This window comes from Poecilia reticulata, linkage group LG10, assembly GCF_000633615.1.
Source record: "Poecilia reticulata strain Guanapo linkage group LG10, Guppy_female_1.0+MT, whole genome shotgun sequence".
NCBI lineage: Eukaryota > Metazoa > Chordata > Actinopteri > Cyprinodontiformes > Poeciliidae > Poecilia > Poecilia reticulata.
Window position 1 is genome coordinate 21,894,412 of NC_024340.1, and position 20,141 is coordinate 21,914,552.

The 20,141-nt window shown below is 39.2% G+C and overlaps 1 protein-coding gene across 2 annotated transcripts; it reads right to left on the minus strand.

Annotated features, from left to right (window-relative positions):
- Positions 1–733: 733 nt before the first annotated feature.
- zgc:152774 (MORC family CW-type zinc finger protein 3) lies at positions 734–19,822 on the minus strand. Of its 2 annotated transcripts, none has more exons than XM_008420382.2 (17): positions 19,498–19,822; positions 19,305–19,377; positions 17,230–17,362; positions 16,832–17,052; positions 14,521–14,668; positions 13,808–13,961; positions 11,195–11,323; positions 10,458–10,577; positions 10,240–10,343; positions 10,019–10,147; positions 8,489–8,605; positions 8,194–8,271; positions 3,782–3,821; positions 3,385–3,704; positions 2,735–3,206; positions 2,312–2,427; positions 734–1,751 (listed from the first exon to the last, which is right to left on the minus strand). In XM_008420382.2, exons 1-17 carry the CDS (start codon positions 19,534–19,536, stop codon positions 1,595–1,597), a joined length of 2,550 nt encoding a protein of 849 aa, XP_008418604.1. In that variant the 5' UTR covers positions 19,537–19,822; the 3' UTR covers positions 734–1,594. The 2 variants fall into 2 exon arrangements, with proteins under 2 accessions (XP_008418604.1, XP_008418602.1); XM_008420380.2 differs by having other exon boundaries at positions 2,312–2,430.
- Positions 19,823–20,141: the final 319 nt, after the last annotated feature.

The window sequence follows — 20,141 nt, forward strand, 5'->3', positions numbered from 1 at the left end:
CACATTTTCAGTAGAAGTGTGAAAAGTGCAGTACATAGACTGGGTTAGAACTATTTTAAAATGTCTGTTTATTTGGGAAACCTTTATGTTTCATGTAAAACAAAGGCGTAATGATGTAAAGGAGGATTTTATGCAGTGGAAACATTGTTTTAGAATGTTTATGACATCTTGGATGGTTCTGCAATTACAGTGATGAGAATTATGGATGTCATGCAGTGGGTAGCAATCACAATCCATAAAGAAGAAACGTTTTAATTTGTGTTTTTATATGCTGAAAAGTCATATGAGATTAATTTTTATCTAGTTTAAAAAGCTTTATAGCAGTTTTGAATCTCTGTCTGGTTTTAAAACTATATCAAACTATTGACTTGACGACTAAAGTGACTCGTTTTTAATCAAACTGGAAGGATCAATACAAATATAAACCACAAAATATTGTTCTTTTGCATAGTTTTAGTTTTTATGCCTTTGTGAATTTTGCATAACAGCCAAAAAAACCAAAACAAAACAAAATAAAAAGGATTTTTTTGTGGAAGCTCCTCTCATCTACGGCGCTTCCTCATTAGGACGTGAGAGAAAAATATTTTACTACAAAGCTTTGCTGCCACCCTGTGGCATAACTACACTACTACAGCGCTCCCCAAACCATGTTTTCAATCCGGAATACAGGCACTGCGCTGTAAAGTAACACAAAATAAAATAATATAAAATAAAATAGAGACAGAGCACAATAAATGGTTTCAATATTTACTTCAAACACAAAGCTTTCGTTTTTGACACATAAAAACAAATTCTTCCATCTTAACAGAGCTGCATGACAAATGCATGTATCAGGTGCTAAAAGTATATGTAAAACTAATAGGCCAAACACAAACATTAAAATATGGCATGCAGTTTTAGATAAAAAAAGAAAAACATTTTTACAGTAGATGGGCTCTGAACAGAGACTCCACAATATTTAAAGTAACGTTTCCACAGGTTGCAGTTAAATAAGTAATACAATTGTACACAAAAGGTCAATAACTAATAGAAAGTTGACTTTAATCTATGTGAAGAAAAACAGACATTACACTGCAGTGATTTTTACAAGAGAGCGTTTTATGTAATTTGTCCCTGCTTTTCAGAAAGGTTCCCTATGAAGGTCTACAAAGAAACCTGTTGCAGTTTTAGTAATCCGTATTGTACACTGACTGTATTTATATGCTACAATGTATAACTCTGTATGACCACTTTTAGTTTTGACGAGGAATAGCATCATCTTAATAAGCTTATGCAGTAACACAACCTTCTTTCCCTCCCGTGTTGAATGGTTAAGAAGTTGGAGAAGCGTAGAAAGTCTATCGGAACAAATTCCTAAATACGTCATGTAGTTTAGATTCTGAACTCTTTGGTTTTTCACTCACATGCGAGACATTGTCTAATCCACCACGAGACGCTTCGGTTCAGTAATCTACATCCGGTGGATTCGGGTATCTTCAAACGAGCTGATGCCATGAGGTAAGAAAATAAATGGTATGGAGGAAGAACCTGGGTGTTTAGAGTATTCCTTTGCAGGACACACAGGAGAACCATCTTGTGCAGGACTTCGAGGCGCTCATAGTTTCAGTGAGTTAACCTCTATGATCTGCTGCAGGATGTTGTCCACGTCTGCCGTCTCTAAGCTGATACCGGCCAGGTCCAGCTGGGGCAGCAGGGCCGTGAGGAGCACCACCACGTTATTACGGATCTCGCGCAGATTCTGCTGAGATGATCTGATGGGAGGAAGGACAAAACGTCATTAAAGGTTGAACTGGCAGCACTTTAAAAATTTGTTTTAAGCACAAACTGATTTGATCAATTTAAAATTGAGTTGTTTTGTTTAACAGTGGTTTCCAAAATATTTTGTTACAAACTCAAACTTCAAACTGTTTTACTTGGATTATCATAGATTGACGCAAAGTAGCACAAAATTGCGAAGCTAAAAAAAGGTATCTTCTAAGAAAATAATAAACGTTTAAAATAATTTGGCATTCTGCCTCCTTTATTTGGAAATGCCTAAATAAAATCCATTATTGCTAAATGCTCTTAGAAGTCTAATTAAGGTCTCTGGTTTGTTAGACGCCATTAATGAAAAAACACAAAGCTGCAGGTTTTCTGGGTTATGGCAATCATGGCTCTAAAAACGACCTAAATTGGTACACCATATAAGATCCCATAAAACACAAAGATGAAGAGGGAGAATTGTCCATGCCTAATGCGTGTGTGTGTGTGTGTGCGTGCGTGTGTGTGTGTGTGTGTGTTATTGTGCTGTCTGAATATCTTAAATACTTACCTGCTGTCATCACAGGAGTCACCGTCACTCGCTCTCACTCTGCTCTGAACTTCACTCCTCTCCTTCCTCGGTCTGCTCTCCAGCGCTGCAGCCACGTCCGGCACTGAGGTGGAGCACTGCTGGACACAGAGCGTTTACAGGTTGCTGCACGAGACTTCCAGGTTCCAGTTTTATACTTTCCAAATTAGCTTTTTAATTGACGCTACTTTTCTTATTCTCTAAATTTGAAAAACAGATTTTCTGCAGTCAAATTACAGCATAAGCACAAGAAAAACTTTTTCTTTTAGATTTGCTAGTGATACCGCATTGCTTACGTGGGTTTGCTCAGCCATTCCTAAACAACAAAAGTGTAAATCAAAGGAATTACATGTTCAAAGAATAACTTGAACACACCAAACCGACTACATAGATAAAATTGTAAACCTCAGCCATGACTGTCTGGCAGCCGACGTCCTTGCTGGTTGTGGATGCTGTCGGTCTTCCCTTCCCTTCTTTTTCAACAACGCCATCGGCTGTCGTCATCGTGCCTTGCGTCGTCTTGGAGACCTCCAGGCCGAGAAGGCTCCGTAGTCGCTCAGCTTCCTTCTCCAACGCGGCCAGCTTCTGCACTTTCGCTTCCCGCTCGCCTTGCTCTGGAGGCAGCGCCTTGCTCTGGGGCCGCTCCGTCCTCAGCGGGGACACCATAACAGTCTGGGTGGCCAGCGGCGAGTAGGTCCAGGTGTTGGACGGGGTTTGCTGCAAAGCGTTTGACTTCTCCACTTGGCTGCTGCTGTCCTTTTGGAATGCGTTTGTTTGTTTCCCAGTAGGAAAATCCTCCGTGGGGTTTCCTGACTGCTCTGGCCTCCAGCGCTTTTTCGACATGTAGGTGAAAATAGGTCCAGACTTTCTTTTGCGACTAAAGAACATAAAGAATATTTGGTTACTGTTGCTGTGTTTGTAAATTTATACACACATTTGATCTTTTCTTCAAACTCAACCTGAGCACTGTTCATAAACTTACTTTTAATTACCCAGACTTATCATGTTTTTTCATGAACAACAGCACCCCCTTGTGGTGATTCAGTTTTTCCCACCTGAAAGTGTCTGTGTGCTCCTCTTCCTTCTCCGCTGTCTCCCTCTTGTTCTCGTCCTCCTTGTCTTCAAGCCTCTGATCAATTTCCTCTTCTCTACGATCATTCTTCTGTTTAATGACCAAATCTCTTCCAGAAGCCTTCTCTTGGGAGTGTGTTTCCGACTTTGCATCATTTGTGTGAGTGTCTTTATGCAAATCGGCCTCGTCCTGTTCCAGTCTCTGTTCATGCGTACTGTGTTCACGTCTGTGTTTGGACGGGGAGTAGGGCTGCTCTGATGAAATACTTTCATCCTTCGCCTCTTGTTCCTCCGAGTGCCACGCCTGCAACACAACCAGGTACGCTCATAAAACCTTCCCAATGCAGTTTGGTAAAAACTGTTGCTAAAAATATCACGTACCTCTAGTGATTTTTCTCGTTTTCTGCTTTTGCAGTGCTCTCTGGAAGGAAACAAAAGCACAGTGAGACACTGGGAGCACGGTGAGTTTATACATCATGGTTAGATGCAAACAGAGATGTTCTTATCAACTGCACACCGTTTAGTTTGCTTACACCACAGAATTGCTATAGGTTGGGAATTCAGATCCTTCCCTTGTCCTTAGTAGTGTTGTAGTCAAGACCACTTAACCTCTGTTTTGGTCTTCTAAGATTTGTTTCAGTGTGCAAAGAGTTTTGAGGAGCAGCAAATTAACCTGAAAATGTAATTAAAGTCTAATATTTATCCCATTAGAGACCTAAATGGACAGTTTTATTCAAAGAAAGTAATGGCAAGATATGATCACCTTTTAATGTCAGATCTCTGAAAACAAAGCGTTTCTCATCTCGTCTTTATGATGATTTACTTAACGTCTTTTGTTGCTCATATTATGCAAGTAATGATTTATTAATGAAGAGAAACAAACCTGTCCAAACAAACATGGAGAGTGAGTCAGAACGCGGTGAGTGAAGGTAGAAGAATGTTTAACCTTCAGCATAAGTAGAACAGGAATTGCTTTCGGTAAGTGAGAAATCTCTCCAAATAACGCCACTATATAAGCATTGCATCGCATGCAGGTAAGCTTAAAATGATGCATGCGACTGGCAGATTCTCACTTATTTCTGTTAATTCAAACATGACATTTTAACAGAAATAAGTTGAAAGCTTTATTGCCATTCTGCTTGTTTATTTATCTTTATGAAGAGAATGTTAGCAACATTAATTTGGAGAAGAAAGAAATCTAACTTTAATATTTGCTCATTTTAAGCCACTTCTCAGTTTTACTGTGATACTCAAGTTACTGAGAGTTTGTGGCTTTAGGCCGGTGGGCTAATTATTTTTTCTCATTCTGCAGTCTTATCGTTCAGACGCATAGCAGACCATTAATGGACGAACTCTATCCAGCTTTGCTTATGAGGAAATGTCCTGAAACTCCCCATTAACCTGCTGCTGCTGCACTAACCACTTCTTGACACTAAATCTGTCAAAACACGTTCTGCTCCTTGACAGATTTAGAGACGTTTTCCTTTTATTTAGTGTTCCCAGTTATTTCCAAACAAATGAAGCTGAAGTTTAGAATAAAAAAACAAACTTCCTGATAATGACTTGCATTAAATTTTCACTCTTTCTTCCAACTCTCTAAGCATTTGCATCTTCCTTAATCTTTCTGTTCATGTTCACCATTTAAGATACTTTCTAAGTCGAAGCCAGTAACAAATTTTACTACATCTTTAGGATTTAAATAGCTGCAGTTATAAAATTATTAATTTTTTTCATGATAATTGCTGCTGTGGTTTAAAGTGCTTCTTAAATAAATAATAGGAGTTACACATGTTGAAGTAAGGCTCCTACATGTTTCCCTTTGCTTACAGGACAGAAATATCCAGAATAGTAGAAAGGTTAAGTATTTAGTCGGTGTTCAGGTCTTTGTTGTTAAAGCAAGAGAATAAATGTAATCTTTACTTATTAACCTTAATAGTTACAATATTATTTTGGAAATAGTAGGTGATTTAAGGCTTTTGCATATAAAATAATTAAATCTTGTTTTTAACGCTATCTTTCATCCTGTGGGTGGGAAATTCATACCAGGTCAACTTTACTCTACTTATGTTGAGACACTGCTAACACAGTTTCTCAGCTCTAATAAAAACCCTGATATTGTAAGAATCATGTCACACCACTGCTGATTCCCTCCAATTACAAGCAAAAAAAAAAGCAGCAATTTTTTTCTGTATCTAAAAAGTGAAACGCAGCTCAAGTTGTGTGAATGTGCTAAAATATGCAGAGATTTCTCTGAGCGTAAAAGACTGCTGCCATATTTTCTCACCGGCCTGACAGGAGGCTCCATCTGCAGAAAGTGCAGATCAAGAAGTGCGGATAAACCGAGCGGGCAAGAGACAGCCTGCCTGGTACCTCCGACTTACATGGCTGCAAGGTCAGCCACTCCTGTTCTCATTAAGGAACCTTAGCAACTTTCACCTTGTAATGAAAGAATTAACTTTTGACTTTGTGTTTCTTTTTATTTTTTTCCCACCTGTGATAGTTAATCATTATGTAAAGCGACACGTTTGTTGGTGTCTAAGGTATCAAACACAGGGGTGTAACTCGGAGCCTTGCTCCAACTGTTGGCAGGTGAAGGTCATCTTGAGGAGTGGAACTGGGAAGAGGACGCGTGGCTTCAAAAACTGGGTGTAAATTTTGTGTCTGCCTGCGAGCAACCAGAGGAACATTGCTTATAAGACATTTCTCTCCTTAGATTTCACTTAGCTCTCAAAGACAAAGGATTCAGTTCTCATCGCCTCTCACCTAACGGAGATATAGATTTGTCCTAAAAGTCTACAGATTTGCTATTTTTGATTAGATTAAACTCAAAAATACCTCAATATAACACAAATCTCAAATGGCTTGCACATCAAACCACGTCATTCTGTTCTGTTCTGAAGTAAAATATTTAATTGGATCAAAGTCAGCAAAGGCAGGATAAGGCATGATAATTTTTTATTTGCTTTCTAAATGATCCTATTCCTGCCTGGTGTTTCAGGGTGCAAGCACATAAACATTCAGTAAACAACGCTCTAGCTTTACTTTTCTATGTTTCTTATACTGTGGCATATATGACTTAATCTCAAGCAAAGCAAGAGAGGAAGATTTATTAAAGCATGACCAAAGTTGGGTAATTTTCAGCAAACAAACTCAAAAATCCAATCTGTTTTCGGTCAGTGAATGCACCATCTCTAAGTCCCATATTAGAGATGGTATTTTTCCATATTTTTCTGTGTGAATTTGTTACAGGGAAAATACTGACTTAACGTTAGTTATTTTCTAGTGTTAGTAAAGTGTATAAAACGGAAGTCAGAAGAAACTCAGATGTAAAAGGTAATTTGAAGAAAAACAAAATTTTCTGAGATGCGTCTAGAAATGCCTCAGGTTCATTAAGGTTGCAGCCAGAGAGAGCCAGACTTTCAGCACATTCACATTACAGCAAAAATTATTCTGATTTAAATATTTGAGCTTTCAACCTGTATTTTATGAAACATGCAAGATTTGAGAACGTCCTTTTTTCACTCTTGTTGTTAAGAGAAATAGCCAAAAAGAGATCAAAGCTAGAGTATGATAAATATGTCATGAAGGTAAAACTATGCCATGCTCAATACGACTGTGAGCCACTTTCTAGGAAATGTTAAATTACCTTTAGTCAATTCAGCCAAATGGAATAAATTTTGGCAGAACAGTGAGGCATGTGTAAACATTTTGATGTGGAGTTTCGACTCCACGGACGAAACTAATTTGCAAGAAGGAAACAAGGGATCTAACTCTGGAATCTGACCTCAGGAAACAGGCTGAAACACAGTCTGAGCATGCTGAGTCTGTCCTGCAATGTTGTTATCTTATCGGGTTTCTCACACCACTCCGTGACCTCCTGAGCCCCACGCACCTCCAAATATGGTCAGTTCTGGTCATCTCACTTCCTCAAGGCAAATGTTGAGGCTTAAAAGTATCAGGCCACAAAACCGCTACAGTGGGTTACAGCGGCAAAGCGCATTTCCCGTCCACACTACGTAACGTATGCTTCGTATGCATGTATGCTGAAATTGAAACACTTTTGGAAGGAAAGAATGAATAAATCACAGTCTGCATTTCATTTAAAGCAGATTAGTCATTTTAAAACCCACTGTTGTGGAAAAAATATACTTTTTTTGCATCATTCCCACTAAAACAGCAAGTTACTATCGTATATGGAGGATGACCTCGTGTCCTCTATGACGTCATGTTTAAGATTATCCCCATCTGTTGCTATAAATGGAATATGATCCATTGTCGGGACTAAACATACTTTTTAAACAGTAATACATCTAAGAGAACTAGAGCTACAAACTCTATTTATGCAGCAAACACAGGTGAGCTCAGTGGATGTAAGGATCATTTTCTGCTGGTTGAACACTGTGTTACGCATCGACACTAGATTATTTTCTTCATAATGTAACATTGTGGCTCTCCGACAACCTTTGGCAGCGAAAATCATGAAAATATTTGCCTTTTAGAGCTACTAAAACTGGTTTGTGTAGTTCTGTGGAAGGGGTAGCACCGACACCGACGTGGCAAACTCACTGAGTCACACTTCAGTCAAATCTCACAGTGGAAAAAAAAAAAAAAAAAGAAGCTTTTCTGATTATTAGATACATGTCCTGTCACATGGAGAGCCTAGCCTTCACTTTTAAGGGCCAGAAACCGAAAAAATGGAAACCGCAAGATAGCAGACACATGCACGCAGGCGCACAGGAAGACAAGTCGTGTGAAAAAGTATGTGTGAGAGGTCTTGTGAAAAAGGAATTTACAGTTTCTTGTGGCTTTTCTGGTAGCTGGGTGTTAACTGTTCCCCGCTCTCCTCAGCTTCCTCTGGCGATGAGCAGCTTCTGCAAAACCATGAGGCCCAACACATCAGTCACTGCTAAAATACAGCTTGGCTGAATGTCACCAAAGAAAAAAAAAAAACAACACTGGCAGCTAAAACATCACATGCAAAGCAGCAGAAGTTGCATTCACTTTTTTGTGTTAAGTGGGTGAAAAGAAAACAAGAAAAGTCGAATAAAAGTCAATATTCCCGCTGGAAGACATGTAAAAATGCTCCACCTGTAACGTGGATTGGGATTCTGGCTGCAGCTCCAGTTTTCTGGCATGACCTTGTAATGGTGCGGTGGGACACTTCGCCATTTCAGACACTCCTCACACTGTAGCCACACAGGACCCCTGCAAAGACAAGCAAAGCTGGTGGTTAGCAGAAGATTTTATAAAATTATTGGGATTATAAATATTATAGCTCAGTATTATGGTTGAACAGCCACAAAGAGGGTCTTTTTGTTTAATTTCCAGTGTATTTTCTAGTCTTAAACCTTTCATCCTTCGTTTTCAAGGAGATACTTGAAGGTTTTGGGACAAAACTGACCAGGATGGATTCAGCCAAAGGATGGATAGATGGAGACACTTTCAAGAGTCACCACTTACTTAAGGTCATTTAAAGTTTTCCATGAACTATATACCCCGATCTCCATTTGGGAAATCGGGGATATAGGTTGAAAAACAACATTTTTCATTTGCTTATTGACCGTTTCGTGCTTCATATATGATGATTAATATTTTAGAGGAAATTCTGAACTCAGAAGGAAGACAGTGTGATGAATATAAAACACGTTCTCTCTAGTTTCAACTCATTAACATGGAATCAGAAATCTGTAGGAGTTGTGAATGAGAGGCTTTGTCTAGTTTAGTAAATAAGGCAAAGGAAGTTTATTTGCATAGCATCACTCCTGCACAAGGCAATGCGTAGAGCTTTGGAGTGGGTCAGAGGAAAAACAATACAAATAACAGCTTAAAAAAGATCTCCGTGCATCAAACATTTAAAAGCGTTGAATATTAGAACACAGTAGTTTGTTCTCAAACTGGCAAGATATGTCACTGATCAGGCAAACAGTTAATTCTCAGATTCTTTGATTGAAGCACAAAAATGTCTTAAATACTGATTTAAAGGAAGCAACCATTTCTGCACTTCTCAGGTTTTCAAAGGTGAGTCTTAACATGAGCAAACTCCAGAACGGAAGAGCATTAAAGCTAAATGAGTCATTGTCCTGGAAACCATGAGTAAGCAGGTCTTTAAAGACCAGAAGGGTCAAAATGGTTCACGCTTGACAAGCAACTTGCCGATCTTTGCCCAAGACCTTTCAGCGCTTTTTATACCAATAGCAGCATTTACCCTTTTTCAAAAATGGCAGTTAGTCTGGAGTAACATGATCCAGTTTCCTCTTAGTCAGGACTCTGGCAGCACCACTTTGGGTGAACTGCAGCTTCCTGGTTGACAAGTGCGAACTAGTTTTCTGTCTGAAAAAGTAACAATCAGCCGGTCCAGTCAAGCCAATTCTGTAACTTTTTTAAATGCTGTGGCTTAAAAGACAAATGCAACTCAATGGAAAATGGGAAGAAAACTAATCAAAAGTCTGAATAACGTCTGCTTGAGGAGGCAATAAGATAAAAGTAATAATGGAGTGAGAAGAGAGTCTTGAATGTTGATGAGCACAGAGCTCACAGGGGTTGTCAGCACTGACGTAACAAAAATGAGATCAGACATATTTTCATCTGCTCCACAGAAGAGGTAAACCAAAAACTCACACGTCCGCCTCCTCTTGGTCTTCGCTGTCTTCTTTATCTAGAGCCTGAAACTCTCGCTCCCTGGCCCTCTTCTCTGTTACCTCCCTCCAGTAGTCATTAAGTTTAAGACCCAGAGCTCCGAGGGTGAGTCTTGACAGCAGAAGGAAAACAAAGTCTTTAACATTTTTTCCCCTAATTTACTAAAGAGCAGATAAGGCAGGCTAAGCTTTGTTGTGAGGTACCTGTACTCTTTAGTGTACTCAAAGTCCTGCTTGTTGTGAGCAGGTTTGAGAAAATTACACTCAATGATGCCGATCACCCCGATGCCTACCCTTTGACCCGAGGCCTGCAAAAGAACAACAACAACAAAGAGGTAGATTGATACTTAGCACAACATAACATCCATCCATCCATTCATTCATAACATGTCAAGTATATAAAGTATTATCATTTTTGTCACCTTTAGCTGGCAGCCCACTTTCTCGTAGGCCTTAATGAGTCGGTTCCTGTGGTACATCATGATGCCATAGTGCTCCTTCTTCTTAGGGTTTACGCCGAAAGTCACCTTCACTTTCTCTTTCTGATGAGCACCAGTTAGGGAGAAACGGCGCTACACACGGGCACGCTTCAGATTTTTTAAAATAAAAAACAAAAGCATGATTAAACTCACATATCTTTGCTCACTAAGTAGATGTAGGGCAACGCAGAAGCCAAATAATGACTGGAATTTTTGATGATATATCTTGAGGGAGATTTTTTTAATGGATCTTTCCATTATTTAAAGTATTTTTATCTTCTGTGCATTCACTGTTTGAAGGCAGCTAACCCAAACTCAGTGCTTCAGTAAAATTGATCAGTCTGGATCATTATTTTCCAAAAAGTCTGGATCATTATTTTCTAACACTTTTCAGCCTCTTCGTATTGAATAGAGAACAAAGTGCCTTAAAATCATTACTGAAGGAAAATATCCCATTATTAAGGCAACAATTGTGACTTCCATCAATTTCAATAATAACAATAATGTTTTTTATCTAAGCCTTTTTTTAATGAAAATGTTCCCTTTTCAGCTGTATCAGTTCATTTTGTAATCCATGATTCCCTGTTAATAAATATAAATGATGTGATTCAACACGTGAAGCCAAGAGCTTCCGACTTCTGCTTGGTTTGAGAATATATGTGCAGAAAACACAAGGATACGCTAAACTGAGGCTTGTAGACGTCATGTTCGATGTGAGTCAGACTCTTGGAGACCAACTTGGCCAGGACTTTCTTCCCTCGTAGAATGACCTGTGTTCGTGGCTTCAGGTACAAGATACTGAGGTAGGCCTGAGAAAAACAAGCAAGCAAAGAGAAAATGCAAATACTGACGTATTTAAAAAAAAAAGAAAGAAGTAATTTATATTTTTTGGGGTGACAAGTTGTCTTGGTTGAGAGTAAAAAAAAAATAATTTTTTTTTAACAAACTTTAAAGTTGTTTCACAAATCTAAAATTCAGCACGCTTCTTGCAATTTAAAACAGGTAAAACAGAGCTGTGTTAGTCAAACCCTCCAGGCTGCTTCAAAAGGGAACTGGGGCAGGCTTACTAGAAAACCACAGATGTCTTTGGTGGTGGAGAGGTTCTTGGTTTCTGCTTGAAACTGGAGCTCAAAAAGCTACGCTTACCCTTTTCTCCCTCACGTGCGTTGGGCTCACCTTGACCTGAACCACAACCACTGCACCTGTTTCAGTCTTTGAATGCTCAGAACTCACCTCAGCTTTGTGAGCTATCCAGGGCTGTGAAGAGGAGTTTGCCCTCTTACAGATTTCTTTTGTTTCTGATTTTTCGTCAAACTTTTGTCAAATGTTAGTGTTCATTTTCATAGGAAACCCATCAAAACCGGCCTGGCCTATGAAGCCTGCTCCACCAAACCAGTCCAAACAACAACTGGTCACCAGTTTGTTGGATTTCTAACATGCCAAGCTTTAGCTCTGATCTGATCCCAGTGCCAACTTGGTGGAAGATCAGGAAATCAAAAAGTTAAGAAATGTTTTCATCATTTGAAAACTGCTTTTTTCCTGTTTTTTTACACTGGTTGCTGCAAAAACCACAACATTTTCTAAGTATTTTTGGTCTACTTTCTAGAGCAAATATCTTAGATAACTCTAATTTATAAGTAACTTTTCAGCAAGACATAGGAGCTTGCTTTAAGTCAATGAACCTTTAATATTAGTAATAAAAACACTAGTACCACTGGCACTTTTGCAGACATTTTTCTCATGTTACAAGTGGAAAAGTCTGGAACAAGTAATTTTTCTATTAAGAAATTAGCGACTTAAAAAAACTCTGAGCATCTGAATTTGTGTTTTTGCTGTGATATTTTTGTCTGACGTGAATTAGTTTCATGCTCTGACTCACTTAATGTATATATGTTTTTCTTTGAAACATTTGAAATCGTTTTCTAATTAACACAATTTGAAGCAAAGTACGTTGTCAAGCTAACCAAGTTGGCCAGATCTGCTCCATTGAGCTTCCTTTCTGTCCATAATAAGAACTAGAGAGAGTGCTGGCAATAAACAAAGCAAAGCCAGAGCATTTGCTAGCTGAGCAGAAACCAAAGCGTCTTAGAGAAGAGCAACCCTCAGCCCTGGCTGCTGCAGGAGAATAAAACCTGCCTACTTTAGTGTGAAAACATACAAGTAACTAAACACAGCTGGACAGGGACGGGTTGAGTGTTACCTAGCAACCAGGCGCTATTTCTGTGAAGGCCAGAACATTCGGAAGCAAGATGAGGAAGTGCAGCAGATTGTTTCTGAAATATCTCCAGCAAAGACTCGACGATCTCCATTTATGATTTAATACATGAGCAGAGCAGCAGCTCCCTCATTTCCCTTCACTCCTGTAATTATTTTACTCTTCCAGGTTTGAAACTTTGATTCGTATTCGACGTTATTTTAAAACTGAGCTGAGCTGAAACAGGAAATTACTGTGGCAGAAGCCGAGGGGTCTTTTCAGTCAGGATGTACGTAATGCTTACACTTACTATGAGGAAGTCCACAGAATGCCGTTAAAAGCAGCCAGCTCATCCAAAAACAAGAGCTCTGATGAAAATTAAAAACAGATCATATTTCTCCTGCTTTAGCTTCTCTTCATTGGCTCCCTGTTAAATGCAAATACAATTTAAGATTCCTCTTCTTACGTGTAAAGCCCTGAATGATCAAGTTTCATCACACAGAACTGATTGGTCCAGTTGTTATCTTGATCTATCTCTAGTTATGCTGCTGTAGGTGTAGGGTTAGGATCCCTTTCTTCTTCTTCTTCTACTCTCAAGTTTGCATTATTTTCTGTTATTTCAATTGTTAAATTTATGTTTCTGTTTTTTTCTCTTCATAGAAGCCAAAACTGGCTTGGTGCTCTGTGACAGCTGAGATTCCGCTTTACGTAGAGTATTCAACATTTTCAAAAATCTAAAGAATACTAATAAGAGACGCAGTTTAAGTTCAGTTTTAGGCTAAACATGCAGCTTATTTACTTTGTTGTTTGGGAGATAGTAAGAGGAATTGAGCTCATTTCTAGTAACTCCTATTTTTAGCCAAAAATGCAAGGTTGTTGAGCTGTGCACAGTGTCGTACTCGTACTTAAGCTTCTATCTGCTCGGTGAAATGCAGATTGTTGTGCCAAAGATTCAACAGACTTAATGGGTTTCACAGCTGTAACATGGTCAGTTTGCTCTGAAGGGATTCTTGATGTGCTCACACCACGGTAAAATAAACACAATGCTCCAACAAAGGCTAAATTACTAATTCCTAAAATAAGCAAACGGCCGGCTCACCCTTAGGCTGTAATACATGTCTGGGATGTTTTGCTCCGGTCTCGGGGACCCGTTGTTCCTCAGGCCCTGCTTCAGCTCCTCGAAGTGAATCTCAGGCAAACGAAAGTCACTTGAATCGGTGTCGAACTCAATCTCAGTTTTACCATCTTTGGCTCTTCAGGGACACAAAACAAAATAAGCGTTAGAGCACGTTTTCCAGCTCTGAAGCTGCTTTAAAGGAGTAACGAAGGATCTGTTATTCAAAACAGAAACGACAGTAAAACCAAGTTTGAATTACAGATTCAACTTTTACTTAAAAATCCCTCTAAATGTCACGCGGCCATTTTTTCTAATCTTTTTCTAATCATATTTTCTCTGAGCAGAGAGAAAATATGATCAGAAGGAACTGAAAAAAACAAGAGAAACTTAAAGAAATAATTTGATTACCATCTTTTTTTTCAAAATATTCACAGGAAGTGGGAAAAAAAAACATTTGTACTGCTTGTTCCACAGTAATTTGAGGCTTGTGATAAAATCATCCTCTAACTTAAACAAGCCTACACACATCTGCTTCTGTCTTTATTGTCCACACTAAAATGCATTTAAGCTACATTTGAAACAAACATCTAACACTCAAGTGAGCCCAAATCAAAGAAACAACTGTGACAATCAATACGATAATGCAAACATTTATCTAAAAACAACACAAAAAAGCGTCTGTTTCTGTTTCTGACCTGCGGATATTCCATATCAGGATCTTGGTGCCTTTTTTTGAAGGAATGGAGTCGAAGTGGGTGAGTATCTCCTCCTGTGACTTGATGATGGAGTGTTGCAAGATGGCTGCCAGGCTGGCCTCTGAGTCTTCAGTCACAACCAGAGACCATAGCGCTGAGTTAAGGTCCGATCATGTGTGGAAGTTTACATCTAGACAGTGGTGGCTTTTGATAAAGGCAACACGGCTTCCCACCCAGGGCAAACCTAGCTATGGGGCGCCCCGACTGAGATTTCTGTCTCAGACCGAACACAAAAGCTGTCTTGTATTAACCATAAAATAAAATAAAAAATGTAAGAAAAAATTGGATTCCTCTAAATAGTTGTTACTCTTAGTTACCAGTAACTAATAATAGCATTTTATTAATTCTTGCAAGAATGAGAACAGGAAGCCGGCATGTCTTTCTGTAGTCCGCTCTGACTACAGAAAGAGTCACAAGCTTTTTACAACAGCATTATCACCGAGGGTTAACAAACACACCAGAAGTCTGGGATCCAAAATCTGGCTCGGATCAGAACCACTGTAACCTTTCAGTCAAGATGCTGAACCCAGAGGAGCGCTCTACCCATGCAGAACCTCCTACATGGGTGGAAAAACACAATAGGACCACACTTAACCCAGCTGCTGCCGGGGCAGGTGGAGTGAATACGTTCATTCAATGTCAAAGAGAAGCTAAATACTAAAACGATACTAACAAAACGCAATTCCTAATTTCCTCAAACATAAGATTACATTTTTTTCCCCATTTTATTTTTTGGAATCCATGTTTGAAGCTGCATTTAAACAAACTTGGATCTAAGTGAAAAAGTAATTAATCAAACCCACTTGTTTATTGAATTAAATGCAATCAACTAGATTTTGTTTTTCTTTTTTTGAAAAGCTGAGTACAATTTCACCGGCGATACCTACTATACCAGACTGCAAAATCCGTTTGGCAGAACTTGTCTGACAACATGAAGAAGGTCCAAAAGCACATCGTGTACTGATCTAAAGTCTGACTGAGCCAAGATGATTCATGATTAAACACAGGACCTGGGGAGTGGGAGAAGTTAGGTTTTTTTTTTTTTTTACTTGCAGGTTGTCTTGCCCTTAATGAATGAAATCATCTTGATTAAACTTTGAGGAACAGTCTGTTTTCTCAACAGTTTGTTTAGTTTAGGATTCACTTTATTATTGAACAACTAAAATGCTTGTTGTCAATTCTCCTATTCATAGACGTCAAACCTAAGGAAGAAAAAGTGAAGTTCTGGCTTTCTTATCAACTTTTCATGAAGTAACAGACCTTGGTGTGAGAGGTTTACTGTTTTCCTTCAACATAAACCTCCCTTACAGAGGGGCTACAATAGAGCTTTTTCCCAATGAGGAAGGGGAGCATGTCTATTTTTTAACAATAAGGCTCTCACTGACAACTCCTGCATGCACTGGAGCGTTGTCCTATACGTAATAAAAGGCAGCGTCTTCTTAATAGAAACAGACTTTTTTCTGTATCAGTGTTTGAAGAAGACGTCTTCTAAAACATTTTGTTTGGATTTAGAGTGATCCACACATCAATCAGAGTATAACAAAATTGGAGAGCATGTTTTCAGAAATTCCTTAACCCAGTTTTGATGTTTCAACATTTTTATCCTGTTCATATGTGGTCGGGTTTTAAACTCCCTAACCTTGTTAGGCCATGTCTCTGAGCCCCGAACACCTTGGACACAACAGAACTGGAAGAAAATGGGTTTGTGGAGGCTTTTCTCAAATCTTTGTCAGTTCATTTACATTTTTTTTTCAATGTGTCTTGTGACCCTGTTGCACATTTTTAACAGGATATTTGATGGTTCTGTGATTGCTCCCCAATATCTTTTCAACTTCAACAGTTCTGCATCCCTGTGAAACACTTCTATCAATTTTGGACTTTTCAGAGCCTGTCAGGCCTAATTTTGTGGTCCGCTTTGCCTGAGGACTAGAAGCAGCCTAATTATCATGATATAAGGTGTTGATCTCTTCAGACCACAACCTCACTATACAGGCCCATAAAAGCTGGTGTTGACAAATTTGCATAAGTTAAAAAATGATCAAATTTCTCACTTGCCTCATAACTACGCAACAGCGTGCTTTATTACAGCCCAACACATTTACATGCAGGATGGACCCATGGTGGTATTTATGCTAGAGCTATCGCTCTACCTAGATGAGAACAAAAAAATAAATAAATCACACGTATTGATACTAATCATAACCAACAAACACAGAGCGTGTTGCATGTTAGGTTTTTTTAAAAAGGATATTGGTCTGTTGATTGAAGGGGACTATGGGAACAATGACTGCCTGCGCTTTGATGTTTTGCAGGTAGGTCTGAGAAAGCAGTCCCACAGTCTGACAGCCGCCGTTTTTGGTGAAGATGAGCGCATCCCGGCCCAGACGCATGGAGCCGGACTTGAAGCCGTTTCCATACAAGCCGATGGCCTGCTGGCTGGCTTTACCTGAGCCCTTTTCTGTGAAGCCAAAGCTGGAATGAAACGGGACGACGATAATAAGGACACTCAATACGACCATTCACACGTCATACCATAATTACTGTTATTAATCAGTAATATTGTTATTATTTTTTTAAATGACGTTTTAGATATGCTGTGGGTTCTTGTGTTTTCCACATAATCGTCTTGTTTCAGTTCTTCTGACTCACCTGAGCATCTTGTGCAGCTTATTCGGTGTCATCCCGCTGCCATTGTCTGTGAAAGTCAGACAAAGCTGATCGTCGATTTTAACTACATCTATCCAGATCTGTTTGGCACACACACCGGGGTCTGACGCATTGTCTGGAGGACGAAAAGGGAGAAAATGCAAAACTCAGAAAAGAAAGAAACACACAGGAAAAGGGGAGGACTGAGGTTACAGAGAAACAACTGATAAAAGAGTAACTCCTCTTGCAGATGCTGACAGAGGAGCACAGCTTTGTAACTGATAAGTTGTCCTGTAGTGTTTATAAACAGTGTTTATGTGAAATCCTGCGAGTCTTAACCAGATGGAGTTCCTATGGGGAGCACAATCAAACAACCTGCAGAGCTAATCTGCACATGCATAAAATGTGCAGATTAACTCGGTAAAATGTTAAAATCCAGAGTGCAGCTTCCTCACATAGTAAAATCAAAAACTACTTATGCAGGTGCATCTCAATCGGAGCCTCCAGATGAAAAGAAAATCTACAGATAGATTGGTCTGTTCATCCTTTTGAACTTTCGGTTGTCTTGTACAAGACTTTCGAATGGCTCTTTCACATCTGATCAGGAAAGAGAAGCAGCCGCTGTGAATGTGATGTGAATATCTGTTTTAAAATCTGCTTTAGCAATCAATGATTATTTAAAGTAACGTTCTGTAATGCACTCAAAGTCTGAGACACGAACCTCTGGCTATGTGACTCAGACATATAATATTTACCAACAGAAAGTCAACAACTATCCCCAAAAAGAGGTCAGTGTTATAATACACACTTTTTTATTTAAGCAAAAATGTTTATTATATTAATAATACAATATAATATTCTCTTAAAATTAAATGTATGTGCTATTTGACCAATTTTATAATTATTTGCTTTTCAGATTTGTTATAATACTTATATATTCACCAATCAGAAAGCAGCCAAAACTGAGAACAACAATTTTCTGCCTTCTTGTTAATTTATCCACATAAATAGTTATAATGGGCCAGATTTGGCCAGAGGGCCTTGAGTTTTACACGTGAGGCTAAACAGTTTATTCTAATATGTCATTAAACGTGACAACAGTTTAAGGATCTATGCAGCACCACGAACTCTTTGACACTTTTGAGACTGTAGCTGTTTTAAGACGGTACAAGTCTGCTCTGGTTTTGGCACGATTCAGACCAAGTATAAAGTTCTAACCTCAAGGAACAACAAATCTGGATTATATTAAATAAATATGTCAAGAGATTTGTCTAATTCGGGTAAGATACTAACAGCTTATAAACTCTTAACCGAGCCTCAGCTCAAAAATCCTGAACTGTCCCTTTAAATGTGCGCAGATAAAACGTGGGGGGGATGTAGTTTTGAAGGTCAAACGTTTTCTGAGGCAGTTCAATACGAATACTGTACCAAATATTTACAGATTTGAGCACATCTGGACTGCAGCGGGGTTAGGTCTAACTCCATGACACTTTGCAATGTAAAGCCGTCCTATAGCTCCCCGCCGGACAGTGCGTTACCTAGTAATAACACACAGCAGCACTGATGCAAAATGTACAGATCTAACAGGACGTCTTAACTGCAGCCCTGTCACAGTTCCTGTTAAAAGCCCTGCAGCCAAATAATGGCGGTTGGGTCTTAGCCAATGAGAGCACACAGAGTGGAGGCATGACAGCCCAGAGAGAGACGCTATGAAGTCACGTTGCACCCCAAACAGCCGCGTTTATGCTTTAAACCCCAGAAAGTCTAACACCAAACAGCTCAGAAAACATTCCTCCAGCAGGGAAAGTCTGCAGGATTCACATTATTTTTGAATGCACGCAGATGTACGCACTCGACAATAACAGAAAGCTTGGTTAGACTGATGAAGTCTGGAGTCTCTAAGAGGAAGTCCATCGCTCCAATTTAGAACAAAGTTTGCGAAACACGCAGCTTTCAGTGTGCGACAGCGGAAGAGAGAGCAAAATGAAACCACGAAATGTTGCAACAGCATAATAATACAGAGTGCAGGTGCGCCGTCCTATGCAAAGTTTCTATGTAATCGTGTCATTGCAGTTTACCTATTAACTCCGCCACCGCGCTGAACGGCCAGGTATGACTGGTGGAGTTGCTGTTTAGAAAGGAAGGGCTCATCTGGAAAAAAAACAACAACAAACAAAAAACATAACAATCAGCCATTAACGCTTCTTCTGATGTTCATTAATCAACGCGACTCTTTGGAGCAGAAATGATTGTAATGTTTGAAAAACTTACGGAACTGAGGCGAATCCCCTGCTCGCTTAACCTCGCCATGTTTTCTCTGTGATAATATTGCTTCTGAGAGCAGGTACGTAACTTCACACGGCAGAGTGGGTGCGTCCTGTGGGTCGCAGACAGAGGAAGTGCCGCATTTAAACATTTAAACCGACTTTGAACTAACTAATGACACATCGTCCACGTCCGAGTGCATCTTTGCTTTTAGGTGTCGTTGCGCATAAATCACATAGATGATCGTTTCCCTCCCCGTTTGCAGTTGTCGCGTTAAGCTATAGGGCATGATTGTGGTTTGGTGAGTGCTCTTATTTTCCTATCTGTTGCAAAGTGAGTTCAGCCTCACTGCTGCACGCAGAACTGATTAAAGAAAAAAAAGATTCTTGCTTTACCTCCTTGGACTAAAATGAAACAATCTAGTTTCAAAAATAGAATATTGTAGCGACTTTGTTCTGTGTAGTGTATTTTAGAAATGTATGAAGAAATGACTTTTTTTTTAAAAAAATAATACAATCAAATTAAGAAAATCCCAAACAGACTGAGCAACAAAAGGTTGAAAATAAAATAAAAATATAATAAAAATAATCAATACCTCCTTTAGATAGATAGATAGATAGATAGATAGATAGATAGATAGATAGATAGAT

Coding starts and splice junctions, on each gene's coding strand:
- zgc:152774 (XM_008420380.2), bottom strand. CDS start 19,536: ATGGCGAGGTTAAGCGAGCAGGGGATTCGCCTCAGTTCC. Junction 17,053..17,229: donor AAGCTGCACAAGATGCTCAG/GTGAGTCAGAAG, acceptor GTTTCATTCCAG/CTTTGGCTTCACAGAAAAGG. Junction 3,705..3,781: donor AACGAGAAAAATCACTAGAG/GTACGTGATATT, acceptor GTTGTGTTGCAG/GCGTGGCACTCGGAGGAACA.